The sequence below is a fragment of the Centruroides vittatus genome, unplaced genomic scaffold, assembly GCF_030686945.1.
Source record: "Centruroides vittatus isolate TY-2023 unplaced genomic scaffold, ASM3068694v2 contig_883, whole genome shotgun sequence".
Lineage (NCBI taxonomy): Eukaryota > Metazoa > Arthropoda > Arachnida > Scorpiones > Buthidae > Centruroides > Centruroides vittatus.
The window spans coordinates 675,735-692,603 of NW_027122575.1; the positions used below are offsets into that span (position 1 = coordinate 675,735).

General features: G+C 29.6%; 1 protein-coding gene across 1 annotated transcript in view; it reads left to right on the forward strand.

Moving 5' to 3' along the window:
• The window catches only part of Dcr-1 (Endoribonuclease Dcr-1), a 113,767-nt gene extending 97,108 nt beyond the window's left edge, over window positions 1-16,659 (forward strand). Inside the window, exons 11-14 of the mRNA XM_067280334.1 lie at window positions 71-2,889; window positions 9,633-9,798; window positions 9,887-9,962; window positions 15,895-16,659. Of these exons, the coding sequence (XP_067136435.1) occupies window positions 71-2,889; window positions 9,633-9,798; window positions 9,887-9,962; window positions 15,895-16,066 (3,233 nt within the window). The 3' untranslated portion in view covers window positions 16,067-16,659. The remainder of the gene's footprint in view (window positions 1-70; window positions 2,890-9,632; window positions 9,799-9,886; window positions 9,963-15,894) is intronic.
• The last annotated feature ends 210 nt before the right edge of the window (window positions 16,660-16,869 follow it).

A 16,869-nucleotide genomic window follows, 5' to 3' on the forward strand; every position in this document is an offset into this window, starting at 1 on the left:
ACATTTAAAAGTTTTAAGATTAAATAAAAATTAGTAAAATTAATATATTAAAAAAATATTTAATTTTTAGATCCTGATGATGGAAAATATAAAATTAGTTGGGAATTTGTAGATATTATTAATAAACAAAAACAAGTTGTTGCTAGAAAAATTCCTGAAGAAGAGAGAGAAAATTTTGTGTTTTGTGTGGAAAAGTACAAGGATGCTGTTGTAATGCCCTGGTATAGAAACTTAGATAAGCCACAATTTTTCTATGTGGCTGAGATTTGTGAAAATTTAACACCAAAAAGTGATTTTCCTGATGCTGGTTATGAAACATTTGAAGGTTACTATAGAAATAAATATGGTATTAATATAATGAATGGCATACAACCTCTATTAGATGTAGATCATACTTCTGCGAGACTGAATCTTCTAACTCCTAGATATGTTAATAGAAAAGGAGTTACACTACCAACTAGCAGTGAACAAACTAAAAAGGCTAAAAGAGAAAATTTACAACAAAAGCAAATATTAGTTCCTGAACTATGCATTATTCATCCATTTCCTGCTTCATTATGGAGAAAAGCAGTTTGTTTACCTTGTATTTTATATCGTGTAAATTCTTTATTACTAGCAGAACAGTTACGTTTAACTGTAGCTAAAGAAATTGGGGTTGGGACTTCAGAGATGAAATTAGGATTTGAATGGCCTATGTTAGATTTTGGATGGACATTAGCAGATGTTTTAAAAGCTCAAGCAGCAGCTGATGAAAAAGAAGCTCAAAAAGTGCAAAATATAAAGCCTAATGAAATTATTAGTTCATCAAATTTATCTGGTGAGAGAGAGAACTTTCCTATTGGAACTTGGTCAAATGAAATGGCTGGTAATAAAAACAATGGAAGTGACTTTGTTATTGATACATTTGATCCAAGTAAGGTTCATATTCCAGATGATGATGATTTTTTGGCTGATCAAGAAGTAAGTAAAATTCAATTTGATGACATTACTGGAAATGTGTCTAATTTTGATATGTGGGGAGCTATTAATCCTCCAGAAGTAAGTAGTCCTGAATTATTCCAAATTAGGTATGGTTCACCTAGTAACTTTGAAGGAACTGGTTGGGATTCAGAATGGGATACAGAAACTGAAGATGCAAATTTTTATTCTCTCAATCTTCCGGGTTTGGGTTATATTTCTGCTCCAGGGGTATTTAATATGGAAGGTCTTTCTCTTGATTTAGCGTCATGTAGAGATGATGATCTTTGGGATAGTATGGATGAAGATTCTATTTATGATGAAACTGAACTAGAAAAATTATCTCCAATTCCACAGTTAACATTCCAAAATGGAGAAGCAGAAAATTTAATTTCAAATAAATTAACTGCTTCTGAATATGATGTAACAATTTATGAATCAGAGTGGATTTCTTCAAACTGTAATATTGAATCAGACGTTACAAATTCTTCTCTAGATAATTCAGATGATGAATTAGAAAAACCAAAAGAAATCAGCAAAGTTATTGATCCTTCTATTTCTGAAACTCCGAATGAAATAATTGATGTTGATGATGATGATGATGATCTCAATTCTGAAAATAAATTTTTACAGAATGATGTCAGTGATATTCCTATAAATCTTTTGGAAAATGAGTTATGCATTATTGATCATTTTCATAACAGTGTGTCTGCAGAATCAACTCTTGCTTTTGGTGATTTACTCCCGGATAGAGAAAAATTGCAGTTTTGTGATAAAGATATTTTTCGTGTTCATTTTGATGAAAATATTGATCTAAATCAACATAATGGTCCTAGTCCAAGTATCATTTTGCAAGCATTAACTATGTCTAATGCTAATGATGGTATAAATTTGGAACGATTAGAAACAGTTGGTGATTCATTCTTAAAATATGCTATAACTGCGTATCTTTTTTGTACGTATCCAAATCTTCATGAAGGAAAATTATCATATTTACGCAGTAAACAAATAAGCAATCTTAATTTGTATAGATTAGGCAAGAAAAAGGGTTTAGGAGAATTAATGGTAGCAACAAAATTTGAACCTAATGATAATTGGTTGCCACCTTGTTATACAGTACCAAAAGGTTTAGAACAGGCTCTTATTGAATCTGGAACACCATCTGGTCATTGGAATATTGGAACTTTAGGACAGGGTTTAAATCTAATGAATGAAGAACAAATTCGCCAATGTGTCTTAAATAAAAAGTGCCAAGAAAATATTGTTGATGGACTAGTACCAAATCAAGAAAATCAAATACCATACATCCCTTACAATTTACTTACACAACATAGCATACCAGACAAAAGTATTGCTGATTGTGTAGAAGCTTTAATTGGTGCTTATCTCATATCTTGTGGTCCAAGAGGTGCCTTACTTTTTATGTCGTGGTTAAAATTAAGAGTATTACCTAATACATCCAATCAATCTGATATAAATAACATTTATGGAAATCTTGAGCCACCTCAGTCACCTTTACTTAAGCATGTACCAAACAGTGATAAAAAGTTAGACAGATTACTTTCTGGTTATGTTTCATTTGAAAAAAAGATTGGATATAATTTTAAAGATAAAGCTTACTTATTACAAGCTTTTACACATGCTTCATATCACTATAATCAGTTAACTGACTGTTACCAGAGATTGGAATTTTTAGGTGATGCTGTTCTTGATTATCTCATAACTCGACATCTTTATGAAGATCCTCAGAAACATTCTCCAGGCACATTAACTGATCTCAGATCAGCATTGGTCAACAATACTTTCTTTGCATCTTTGGCTGTGAAGTATGATTTTCATAAATATTTCAAAGCCATTTCACCAGGCCTCTTTGGAGTTATTAACAAATTTGTGGAAATGAAAAAGAAAAGTTCTGGTTTTGATGACTGTGAGGTGAGAATTATTTTAATAAATTTACAATTTGTATTTGTAAATAATTCAATAGTTGAATATTTTGTTCTGAAATATCAATAATTAGATGGCAAATTGCTATTAACCGAATATTGAGTAATATTTAGAAACAGGAGGGTGAAAACTAATTACATAAATTATTTATACTTTATATTCTTTTTTATGATTTTTTTAAAATTTTCATACTGTAAGGTTGCCCAATAAGTCCATGTGGTTTTTGTTTATAGATGGTAACATATGTTATGGAAAACAACAAACTTCAATTCAGTTTCCAAAATGCATAACCATTTGAAATTGACATTTTAATATTTGTCTTTTTTTCTAGTAAGTGTAAAGTGTGTTATGTGTTTGATGTCAATTGAAAGATGGATAAGCAAAATTAGCATTTTTAGTATATTCTTTTTTATTTTAAAAAGGACAAAAACACAGTGCAAACTTTAAAAAACTATTTGCAGTGTATGGTGAGGATGCCTTGAAAGAACATGTACCAGAAGTGGTTTTGCAAGATTTGTTCTGGAGATTTTTCTGTCCAATACAACCAACCTTGGGCCAGCCAAAAGAGATCAACACTGACAAAGCAAAGGAGCTAATTGACACCAATCCACATTACATAACTTGGGAGATTGTAAGTATTCTCCAAATATCAAAATCATCTGCATCATCTTGGCTACATTAGCAAGCTCATTGTTTGGGTTCCATACAAATTGACTGAAACAAATCTCCGAAGAGTGCATTTCTATCAGCAATTCACTAAGAAAATATGAGAACAGAGTTCTATTTCTGAAGCAGATGATAATGAACAATCGATACTGTATAACAGCATAGTGCAAATGATCATGGGGCTGTGTGGCAAGCTACCATAAACCACTTCAAAGGCAGTGTTTCACCCAAACAAGATCATGTTCTCAATTTAATAGGACTGGAAGGGCATTTTGTTCTGTAAACTGTTTTTGAAGAACAGAACAATCAATTTGGATGTGTACTGTGACAAGCTGCACAAATTTAATGCAGCTATCCACAAAAAGTGTCTGGAATTTGTAAACTGCAAAAGCATTGTCTTCTATCAGAACACCAGACCACACTCATCTTTGAAAACATGGCAAAAATTGTTGGAAATGGATTAGGAGGTCTTACCACATCGTCCATATTCACCAGATATTGCCCCTTTGATTACCAGCTGTTTTTACTCTCCTTGGAATTCCTAAATGGGACAGCACTTTGTTACCAAGGAAGGCATCAAATGACATTTGGATAGTTTTAGCCAAGAAAGGCAAAGTTTTTTGAGCGAGGAATTACAGAGCTGCCCAAAAGATGGCAAAAGTTTGTAGATCAAAACAGCTTGTATATTATTGAATAAAGTTATTTCTTTCCCTGAAAAAATTGTCTTTCATTTAAATGTTAAAAAACTGCATGGACTTATTGACCAACACTATATTTTATTAGTAGACCAACTTGTAAAGATACTTTATAAATATATGTGTAATCATTGAATGACACATCACATTTTTAATTTTTTATATTTATTTATTGTGAAGATAGAGCATTTTGAAATTTTAATCTTACTTAAATTTACTTTTATTTTGATTTATTAAATGTATTATGTATACAGGGATGTAACCAGAAATTTCTGACAAGGGAACTGTTGGAGTGTCTTTTAATAAATATTAATAAAATTTAGTTAATAATTACATTAAAAGTATACAAACTCTATATTAAATTTATAATATTTACTAAATCAGGGTTAATAGCAATCAAATGTCGTACTATTTTATATTAGTTTAACACAAATATGAAAATTTTTAGTAGTGAAAGGATTGCGGAGGAAGATGATGATATATTTAGAATAAATTCTAGAATTTTCGAAAATGGAAGAAGACTTAAATGTAAATATTAAAAATATTATAACAGAATTTAAATGTTTGTGATAATGTCTGGCCTACAGAAAAGATTTGTAAGCCTATTATTTTGGACATTGATAAACACGTAGCTAAAATGCTTTTTAATGTATTTAGCGATATTTTAAGTAATTATGTAAGTAGAGATGATGAAGAGTTTTTTCAATTAAGTTTCCAGCTAGTAAAATTCAACGCAAAGCAACAGGCAACGGAGAAAAATTTCAACATGGGATAGGTTAATATATTTTTTCGTACATAATCGGTTATCTGAAAAATAAGTTATCCGAACAACACCAGTCCCCAATTGATTCGGATAAATGACGCTCTACTGTATTTGAGTCTGTTTTTCTGTTTTATCCAGGTCAACTGCTTGTGACATTTTTTTTAATGCTGTTTGCTTTTAAACTTAGTGGTTAACCTTTATACACGGTATTAAAGAGTGTGGTTAATCTTTATACACGGTATTAAAGAGTGTGGTTAACCTTTATACAAGGTATTTGAAGCTATGCTGGCTAAGTTATACAAGAAGGTAGTTCTAGCCCTAACTAGGGCTAGGGCCAAGCTGAAATTCCTTACGATGTGCAAGAATAACGAAGTGTTCCTTATGTCCATTCAAGTATACGTTCTAAAAAATTTTAAAATCTTCAAGCACAACGGCTCTTCGAATCTCGGAACTTTTAACCTGAAGAAGACTGAAAAATACAGCTGAAAATGTTTGTATTACAATTAAATATTTTACTGGTCACTTGAAGGTTGTTGTGAATCTATTTTATAAAAAAGACAATCAACTATAGAAAAAATTCAAGTAGGAAGGTGAAAACTGCCATATAGGGTAGATGTACCAGTTTTGGCCAGTGTAGTACCAGTTCTGGCCAGTGTAGTACCAGTTCTGGCCAGAAAACAAATTTAACTTAAAAATATAATGACAAATGAAACAAACTTTTATTGTTAACTGTTCACACAGTTAACAATAAGAGTTTGTTTCATGGGACATATTTGAATATGTGGTGATTATATTTCTAAGTTAAATTTGTTTTCTGGCCAGAACTGGTACACTGGCCAAAACTGGTACATCTACCCTATATTGATAATTAAAAATAAATAAATAATTAATGATAAGATAAATGTGACTATTTCATGAAATATATTTGACAGAACAAAAACGTTAACTTTAAAGCAGAAATTTTAAAATAATTGGTTTTTTTTTTTTTTTAGAAAAATAGTTGTCTTTTTGCAATTATTAATTAATTTATTTAAAAATTCTCAGAATTAGCTATTTGGTATTTTCTCATATTGCAGATATTTATTAAATATTCATAATAAATTGTAACATCTTATGAAGTGGTCAAAGAAAAGGAGAAATAGCATGGTGTTTGACAACATCACAAATTAGAGTTGGCAATATCTTAAGCCAGTCATTCTCATCACTATTTTGTAACAGAGCTTTCTTCTATGGGATGACATTTGAAATTTTAAATAAATAAAGTTCTTGGACAATATAAGGCCAAAATTTGATTAACTGTATGAACAGAATCATAAGATAGTCTTGAAATGAACACATTTCATGAAACTTGCTTCTAAATGTACCTGAATGTCTTTTAGTCTTTCTTTGGATAATCTTTATTTCTGACAAGTTTTTTGTTACACATAGTGATTTTGTAATTTGCCATTTGTTAAAAACTTTTAAACATAAACCTTTGTACGCATAGATAATTTGGATATTTTCACGTAAAGTATTACTTTTATCTATATATACAGTATAAATGAAGAGGAATGTTTGTTTGTTCTCTGTACACTCCTAGGCCATTTGACCAATTGCTACGAAACTCTGCAGATACATTTTCTCACTTCTAACTTAGATCATATCATACATCCCACCCCAAAATATCTATTGGATTTCTGTAAATCAATTAATTTCTATCTACATTCAGTTTGCTGATTTACATGTGATGCCATCTATTGGCAAAAAAATTAACAAAATAATAAACTAAATATAATTATTATAAAAAAAAAATATAATTCAAAAAAATATATATTATATTTACTTAATTACTGCAACAATGATGTAGTGCGAAATAGACACACTATATCAATACTGCGACAGGTAGCGCATAGCACTTGCCTGTGTGGAATCGAAAGTGTTACCCTGTGGAAATTTATAAGTATTTAATTATCCACATCTAATAATTCGGATTTTTTATTTCTGAATGGTACTCTCTTAATTCTAATAAGCGCCCTCCAGTAGCTGAGTGCATAAAACCACCAAACTCTAGTACTTAGTTAGTCATGGATTTGGGCATGGCCAATGGGCTGGCCATGTGGAGTTTTCCTGGTTTTCTTTATGTTAGTAACACCTAAATAGAATCCAGATCTAGCTTTCTGTGAAAAATCTTTCTGGGATGCATCTCCTTGGCAGATCATTCAAAAGTCCCTTCTTTCTGTTGGACCAGCAGTTTGGTGCCATTCGAATAGGAAAATTATATAATGTAAGGTTACCGGCAAGCACAAAATATGTTTTAAGAGGTTTTCAAGAGTGCTGAGTTTACCTTGTCACGTTGCCATAATCAAATAAACCAACTTAATTCTAACGAGCGATTATTTATTGTGACGTCGTCAGAATGCTGGGCTGCAATTTTTCATCACAATGTTCTCAATTCTTTTAGCGGTGGCTAGCCCTTGTACATCATACTTTTTCCTGTTAGCAATAGAGTCGTGTTGGTCATCTATCTAACTCTGTTCAGGAAAAAGTTTTTAATTGAAGTAATGTGACTTCTGTTCCAAACTGTAAGTTCGTACAGTTAATCTGGGCCTCCTGCCCCTAAGCTTTCCATATTTGGTCTTGACTTTCATGTATCTAACTCCTTTCTCAAGATTAAGGAAGAAAGAACAGACTGACTGACAAGCAGACATGACAACAGGTGGAATTTAATTAGGTCTACAATTTTTTCAAATTGCAGCCAAATAATTTTTCTATAAATGCAATATTTATAAGAACATACTTCCCATGTAGTTTATACAATCTGTTGCCAAAATTTAAACACTATTATCACATAAAAGGAATTATTCTAGCATTTTTATAAGATTATTTTATTTAAACAAGTTTTTATATGAAGTCTTTCGGATGCAACTTTGATCATGTGCGGGGCCATCACAACCTGTCTAACACAGATCATTTTTCAAATATTAATAGTAGACCAGTATTAATTAGTAGTCATTGACCATCCTCTCTTCTGGGAGGAGGTCAACAACTACTTTTGGTCGAATTACTTCAACCCCTTCTGCAAAAGTTCCTTGATGGCATTCAAATAGGAAAATTATATAATATAAGGTTACTGGCAAGCACAAAATATGTTTTAAGTGGTTCATAGGAAAATTTTCTCGATACCCTTGCCAAGAAAATTTTATAAATTATATTATTTTATAAAATTTTCCTATAAAATTTTCTTGGCAAATTACATTTATTAATACTCGCAATAAATATGAGAATGGTAGACTGAAATAACCAAACTGTTTATATGATTTTTGTTGTAATGTTTGTTATATTATAGTACAGTAGAGAGTCGTTTATCCGAATCAATTGGGGACTGGGGTTGTTTGGATAACTGATTTTTCGGATAACCGATTATGTACGAAAAAATATATTAACCTGTCTGATGTTGAAATTTTTCTCCATTGCGTGTCGCTTTGTGTTGAATTTTCGTCGATTTTAAGCCTAACGAAAATTTTTATAATAATAATCGAGGCTATTGTATCGTCAAAAATTATTTCTTTATTTTGTACAAACAAAATAAATATATTGAAAAATATAAAAACATAAAAATTATACTTTAGAAGTAAATCTAGTATCAAAAAAGTTCAATTCGGCACGACACAGTCCGACTGGAAAGCATTTGGATAAACGACATTTCGGATAACCGATGTTCGGATAAACGACTCTCTACTGTATTTGATTTATATAATTACAAAGGTTAGGCTAGGTAAGGATTTATCACACCAAGTGACCAATCTAACACATTTTTAAAATTCTTTGTTCCTCTACTGTACACAACTTCAAGAATTTTTTAAATGTTTAGATTGGGAACTTGGTGTAAGATAACCTTTGTAAATATAAATAAAAATACTATAATATAATATATTATAATAGAAGGGTTGGAAGTACAAAATAATCTACTAATCTTAATCTTTGTTGCTGTTATTTTTTGCTCAAGCAATGCCAGACTCATCTGCTAATTTTTGATAATTCTTTTGTTATATAATTTTTCACTAGGAAAATTTTCTGTTCTGCAGTGTAAGACATTTCCAGTTATCAAGACATTGTTTGTAACAATAACTAGCTGATACTATACTTTGTTGGTGCCTGACTCACTTGTCACGCCAACTTGTGGTATCACCAAACTGCACACATTATTCACAAGTTCTTTTGTTGATCACCCAGTATAAAAATATAGTGACTTACTGTATTTAGCTGTAGCATAAATGCATTTAAATTTATTAGTTATTAATAAATTTAATTAAAGTTCAATTATGTTAAATATTAAACAATGATTAATATTGCATTGAATTTTGCAGACTTTTTTCAAATTTAAGAACCTGGAATTAAAGTACAATTATATAATTACTTCTTATAGTTTTGATACAGCTTGTGTGTATTGTCTACACATACTATGATATATAGATTATTTTTGTTGTTTTAAAAAGGGCAGAATACAATTTTTGTCTGTATATTTAACAAATTTTGTTAATTTTTCCAGTTATAAAAGATTTTAATTTTCTATACGAAGTGCATTTAATTTATTATTTAATTAATAATAGTTTTCAAAATATCTTCAGAATTATTATTTAGAAGAAGAAGAATGTGAAGAAGCAGAAGAAGTTGAAGTGCCTAAAGCATTAGGAGATGTATTTGAATCAGTTGCTGGAGCGATATATCTTGATAGTGGGATGTCCTTAGATTGTGTATGGAGAGTGTATTATGCAATGATGAAACCTGAAATTGGTATATTTATATATCTTTATTTTCAAATCTTTATAGTAAATATTAATTGTAGTCGATTATCACTCATGTCATGTAATATATATTTTAGAATTCTTCAGTACCCATGTTCCAAAATCTCCAATTAGAGAACTTCTTGAAATGGAACCACAGACAGCTAAATTTGAGTAAGTTTATATTTGAACTTTTTCCGTAGAATAATAATGAATGCAAATAAATGTTATGTTAATTTTAATGAAATTATCATTTGAAAAGTCATTCTAAAATTACAAAGAACTGTCTTCTATGAGTAATAAGTGTATTAAACAGTCAAATATACTAGTATTTCTTGTGGATAACCTATTATTTTAACTTTTGCAGTTATGAACTTCTCAATCAATTTTTTCTTTGTTCAAACTTACAAAGAGCATCTTTAGAAAATTGAAAAATTTTTTGTACATGGCATATTTATCTGCCATTGCAATTTTTCCAAAACTGTGAAAGACACACATACATACATTTCCTTTAGTTCTCATCTATTCATTTTCTGCAGGTCAATCCATACTTTAATTGACATTATTAGACACTCCTACTTAAACTTGTATCTCCACTGTATATATTGATGCCATTTCAAAGAACTGTTTAGAAACTGATTGCCAATTTAATCATAATGTTAGTCTTCCAACTAAAGATGAATTTTTATAGTCATTTTTGATGAGCAATTAGTCTCAATTGACAGTTAAGACACTGGATACAATAATTATCATTTTAATAAGCTCATTGATTTTTTCATTGCTATAAAACAAATTTTGAGGACCAAAATAATTATATCTATTTAAAGCAACTCTGGCATGACTATACAATGGTTTACTCTTGTGCACAGCAGCATTACTTTCTGTCACTTTTCTAATGAAATCAAAACTAAAGATTGTCTCATTAAAATAATAGAAGTTCATTAATCTAGCACCTATAGAACCAGCATAGTACTGGATTATTGAAAATGCTGAATTACTGGATGTTTTTGTATTTTTGCAAAAACCAATAAGTTATATGAAATGCAAACATTGCTTTACATTTTGTAGCAGTGCACACTTCTGTATGCTTCTGACTTATTTATTCACACACTAATCAGATTGAAGATGATATAGTGTATTACTGTACTGTGTTTAATGATTTTGTAGTTTTTCAATTTATGAACTTAAAATATATATATGTTACAGTAAAAACCCATTTTTAGTGAAAATGCGTTTTAACTAGTTGAAACTAGTCTTTACTGGATGTCATTGTTATAACCCGTTTTGTCTAGTTAAAACTAGAATTTACTGCTGTACGTGTTTTGATTTTAGATGAAACTAAAATCAAACATTAACTTTTTAACTTTTAACATTAGTTAAAACTAATTTTAGCTACATAAATATGTTTGGGGGAAATAAATAAAGTGATGATTGGGATTAAAACATTTGTATTATTTAATACAATATTTATTGAAAATATTGGTCACACATCTGTGTTATTAACATTAATTAACCCTTTGTCCCTGAAGGCACCGATCGATCGGTACCCTGGCTTTTTAAGCAAAACTTCGAGGGTACCGATTCATCGTTACTTTGGTAAATATCGATTTTTGTAAAATTTATTAACAACAGATATAATCTCGTTCGATATGAAGTGAATAAAGTATAATAATTCATTATATTAGTTGATAGCGGTATAAAATTTTGATTTCAAACAAATGTTTGGTATAATGTGCGATAATTTCACACGAATAAACACACATGCATAAGTGTTATATTGAATTGTACAAAACAATATTCTACGTCTTTCTGGCTCAGTGCCAGCAAACAACTATGTAACTAGACAATGTTAATTTTCACAAAATGTTACAAATTATCAAGTTTGTGTGTTGGTTCTGATATATATTATTTTTTTTCTTATAAATTTTTCTAATAAAATGCATTGAAAAATATTGTATTAAAAACTAAAGATATTAATAAATGTAAGTGATTTTTTTTTCATATAGATATAATGATAATTTGATTTTTGGTGAACTTTTAAAATAATATCGCCTGACTGACCTATATTGCCTTAGGAGGGATCGCAAAATAAACGTAAACAAGATGTCGGGGGAAAAGAGTTAAAGCGATACGAAATTCATCATACACTATAGGAACGTGCTAGCTGAATGACCTTGGTCGAAACAGTTTTCACTAAGCCATTTTGTTAAAACCCATTTTGTCTAGTTAAAACTAGTTTTAACTCAAATTCATTTTGACTAGCAGTAAGTTCTAGTTTTAACAATGACATCCAGTAAAAACTAGTTTCAACTAGTTAAAATGCATTTTCACTAAAAATGGGTTTTTACTGTAACATATATGTAATTCTAAAAAACTTCATAAAGGAAGGTACTTTAAAAAATAAAATTACTGATTTTTTTAAGTCCTTTTTTTATTTATAACAGAAGAGATTTACTTATACTATACAAGAGTACCAAGATACTCTTGTATGGTAAAGAGAGTGTTCATATTGTATCATTCATTCTTTTCATTTCTAATTCAACTAGTGAAGAGGAACTGTGAAAAAATAGTTTGAAATACTGTTTCTAATGGGAAACCATACTTTTTATTACTGGAAGAGGCAGGGAGGTAAAAGTTACATTTTTTCATGACCTTATTACTTTGACCTTTAAAAGCATTCACTACTTTTAGCACTACCCAGGAGTAATGATGTGGACGTAGTAGTTTTCTGCTCCCTTTGAGGTGCTTATTTTCAGTAAGTCTCCTTGCCTCTCACTATCGTGGTGCTTGTTTTCGGTGAGTCACTTTACTTCTCACCATTGCTTGAGATGTTGGTTTTGGGGGAAAATTTTATAACAAATGTTCAAAATGATGCCCTTCCACTTCGATGCATTTGTTGAACTGCGCTTAAAATTATCATGCTTGAGATGACCTTCAGAGATCAAGTTTGGGGTACTCGAGGTCATGGCTGATTGTGAAATTTCTCGCTCTTTCCATGTAAATGTAACTTTTACCTCCCTACTCATTCCAGTAATAAAAAGTATGGTTTCCCATTAGAAAAAGCTTATAATTTAAACCTTAAAATAATCTTTACTTTAATAATTTGACTGAATTAAAATCAGGAAGAGAGTTTTCGTTTACAAGACAATAAAACAATTAATGAATTATTGACATTAGTAGTAGTAGTTAGTCAGTGTGGGCTACACTGACCATCTACCCCAACCTTAAAAGTAACACCTTCCTCTCAAATTTCACACAAAGTAATTAATCAAATGTAAGCTGAGATAATTTACAGCAAGTTTCTTAAATTTAATATGGTTATTTTGTTATTTTTGAATCAAATAACAATAAAATACACATAAAATACTTGTGGAATTTCAAAAGTGCTTTTTTTATGTTGTTATAAAGAAGACAAAATGAAGAAATTAAACATATAATCATAGTTTTTGATGTAATGCTGACAGTTTCACAGATTTAGAATAAAAGCTTGTTTGTTTTTATGTAGCATAATGCATTTGGTTTTTTTTAATGTGCCCTCTATTGAAGAATGTATAACCTCACTCAAACTGGCATGCTTGTATTCCCGTGGGATAAACTGGCATGCCAGTTTTTACCATATGGAAATATCCAATTTCCTGGTCTTCTCTGGATAGACCTGCATGTCAATCATTCTGTGAAAATATGGTAGAATATTATCCTTTCATGGGCAAGCTTCTAGTTTTGATTTTAAGATTGTATCTACAGGATTCGTAGGTGTTAGGAGATTTTCTGCTATGATGCAAATTTTAAGATGCAGATAAACATGATAAAATGTCAAAGATGCAGATGGTTTTTATTATATTGACTTCATGTGTAGGTACTTATCTATGATGATCAAAGAACGTTATGTTTCAGCTACTAAAGGGCTAACATCTAGCATCTAGCTAACATCCAATTCATTATCACAATGGGCATTAGAATCAACAGTTCAAACAATGTGGAAAATCTCATTTTAATTATGGGAATTGACGCTGTACTCTTAGCTTAGATTTATAGAGCAATTATATATTATATAATTTAGTATATTAAGTATACTAAAATAATTAACATTTATGATTCACAAGATCTACATGTCGCTTGGAGTTTGTTGCTAGATGATAATTTTTCTACTTACTGGCCAAATCCATGTATGCACAGATGTATCACATGCTTTTTAAATTATTTATTCTTAGATTACAGTTTTTATTTACTTTAACTGTTTATGAATATTTTAATTTTTATATTCAAAAGTAAAAAAATTAAACTTACAATTTGTATTTCATTTTTTAATTATATTCTAAAATTTCAGTATAATTGTAAGTTATTCTAATGTTAACAGATAATTTTATCATGGACTGTCAAAGTTGGCTATCTGGTCCTATTTATAGGACCAGATAGCCAATTTTAGAAAAATGTTTATTGTCATTATATATTCAAATTATATTTAGATGAAATGTATTTTCGTGTGTAAGTTTTTTAATTTTGTAATATTAAGCATAACTTATATCAGTTTGTATCTATGTATTAAAAGTTCTAAGTTATGTGCTTAATATTAAAAAAATAATCTTGCCTGATACTGGTTCTGATAACTGAGTGTAAATTTTCAGCTACTATAGAGGTCTGTGAGAGTCAGCTATCTGGTCTCTCTAATCTGTGAATTTTATACTCTATTTTAAAATTGCATTAAAGTTCTACTTGAGGAGTTAATGCAATTAATCTGAAAATATTTCTTTTTTAATAAATACTTTATTTTCTGTAACAGTTTGTTTTGGAATTTTTAATATGGTAATGAGTTTCTTCAATTCTTCAAAAAAATTATACATAAAGCACATTATTTTAGTACATTTATGTACACTATACAGTGGGTGATCAGTTAACGAACATAATCCATTCCAAGACTTTGTTCGCTATCCTAATTGGATTATCGATTTACCACAGGGTTTTATGGGAATTTGATTAATTCATTCTGGAAATGCCAAAAAATAAAAAATATAAATAAACGTAGTAAGAAAGTATATATGTAATAATAAAAATACATATATATGCAGTGCATTTTTATTAGATGTTTTTTCCGTTTGTGGGGATTAAAGAATCAGTCCAATGTTGATTGCTTTTCTCTCCTCTTCAGGATTTTTCAGAAGTAATTAATAGCATTGTAATTGTAGAGATCTCCAAGCCTATTAACCTCATTCTGATTTGGATGCCATTTGGATGCTCGTTGTTCTGACATCCTCCCACTTCCTCAAAAGATCTTTAATTGCTTCAGACTTCTTGATGTATCTTTCATAGCTGAGATTGTGTTTACTGTAGACCTGTTCAAGCCATACTGCCTGGCAACATCAGACAGCTTCTGCCCACTCTCTACCTTTGGTATTATTATTATCTCTTGCTTGGTTTCTACAGAGAGCACAGTTCTTGACACTCCATTTTTTTAATGCTCCATAATATTATCAGTTTCTTTTTTAAATAATAAGTTCAGAAAACCACTTACAAAAATTCAGAGAACAGAAATCAACTAGCACACAAAAAATTATTTAAATGCAAAGGCTTGAATGAAATTTGAAATTTGGTATTAAAACATTAACAAATATCTGATGGGACAGTTAAACTCTTGCCTTTCGTAAATAAAAACCGACACAAAACTTAACGAGTACCTACCTGACAGTCTTGCAAAGACTATAAAAAATTATTTGTCAAAAAGATAAACAAAAAGCTGGAATTACAAGGGAGAGTTTCAAAATTCGGAGGAATACTATCTGATTGGTATCGGGTTGAGCGTCAATGTCAATGTCTCCAGAGCTCCAAAAAGTTTCAAATTGTCACCTGGAGACAAAGGAAGACCAATCTGTATTCACTATTTAATGTCGCTTCTTTTTCTGTACGTTCTGTGAAGTGTTTGTTGTCTGAACATAAAAATCTTTCGCAAAAGTGTTCGTTATCTGAACTGTTCATTAACTGATCACCCACTGTATAATCTTTATTAACACTTAAGAGAATTAGCAGTATTTTAAAAAAATGCTATTTCATTTATTTTTATAATCAAAGCTGATGGTTATTTAAATATAAATGCAAATAATTCTTTTTGCAGGAGAGCTGAAATGACAATGAGTGGAAAAGTCAGAGTCCGAGTTGAAGTTTTTGGTAAAGGTCAGTTTGTGGGCATTGGAAGAAATAAGCGTATTGCAAAATGTACTGCAGCTAAAAGGGCTTTAAGAGAACTAAAAAAAATGAAAAAAGAAAAATCTTGGAAAAGTTTTTGAAGATTGTAGATAGCAAAAAGTTAAATTATGTATCCATCATTGTTCATGTTTTATAATGAAAAAAATATATATATTAGAATTTGCCACTGAAATATAATATAAAAATTTAATATTTCAAAAAGTAATTTTAATTGCTAAATTTTCAAATAGTGAAAAATTAATTATATTGCAAAAATATTAGTACATTTACTATAAATAGACTTTTAGGAATTGTTATTTTTTTAATGTTCCTAGTATATTTATAAGTAGGTCATTGATTATTCATATTGGATATTCAAAAAGAAATTTATTCACTTGTTTAATGAAAATGATTTTCTTGTTAATACATTCATAATGGTAAAGTTGTGTAATGTAAAAAGTTTTTATATTCTTTTGTTAAAGTTTCCTTAAGAAAATAATAAAATATAGTCAGAATTGTTAATATTTAAAATAAAAATTTTCAATTTTTTTATAGCTAATTTATATTTAAATTTAATTTGATTTGTTTGATAGAGTGTGACTTATTTAATATGAAAATTGTCAGTTGTAACAGTGACCACAGAAACTGATGAGATGTAGAGTAATCACTTGTTTGTTTATGGAAATATTTTTTTTTTTAATAAATATCATTGTTTGATACAGAAACTAAAAAAAGACATCATTAGCTTTTTTTAATGATTATGTATAAGATCATAACTAATAAACTTTCAATTTACACAAATTGTTAATTGAAAATTGATGATGATGCAATTGTTCTTCTAGAGTGAGATAAGAATCAGCATATGCTAGAAAAAAATATACTGTATATAGTTTTTATATCTGTG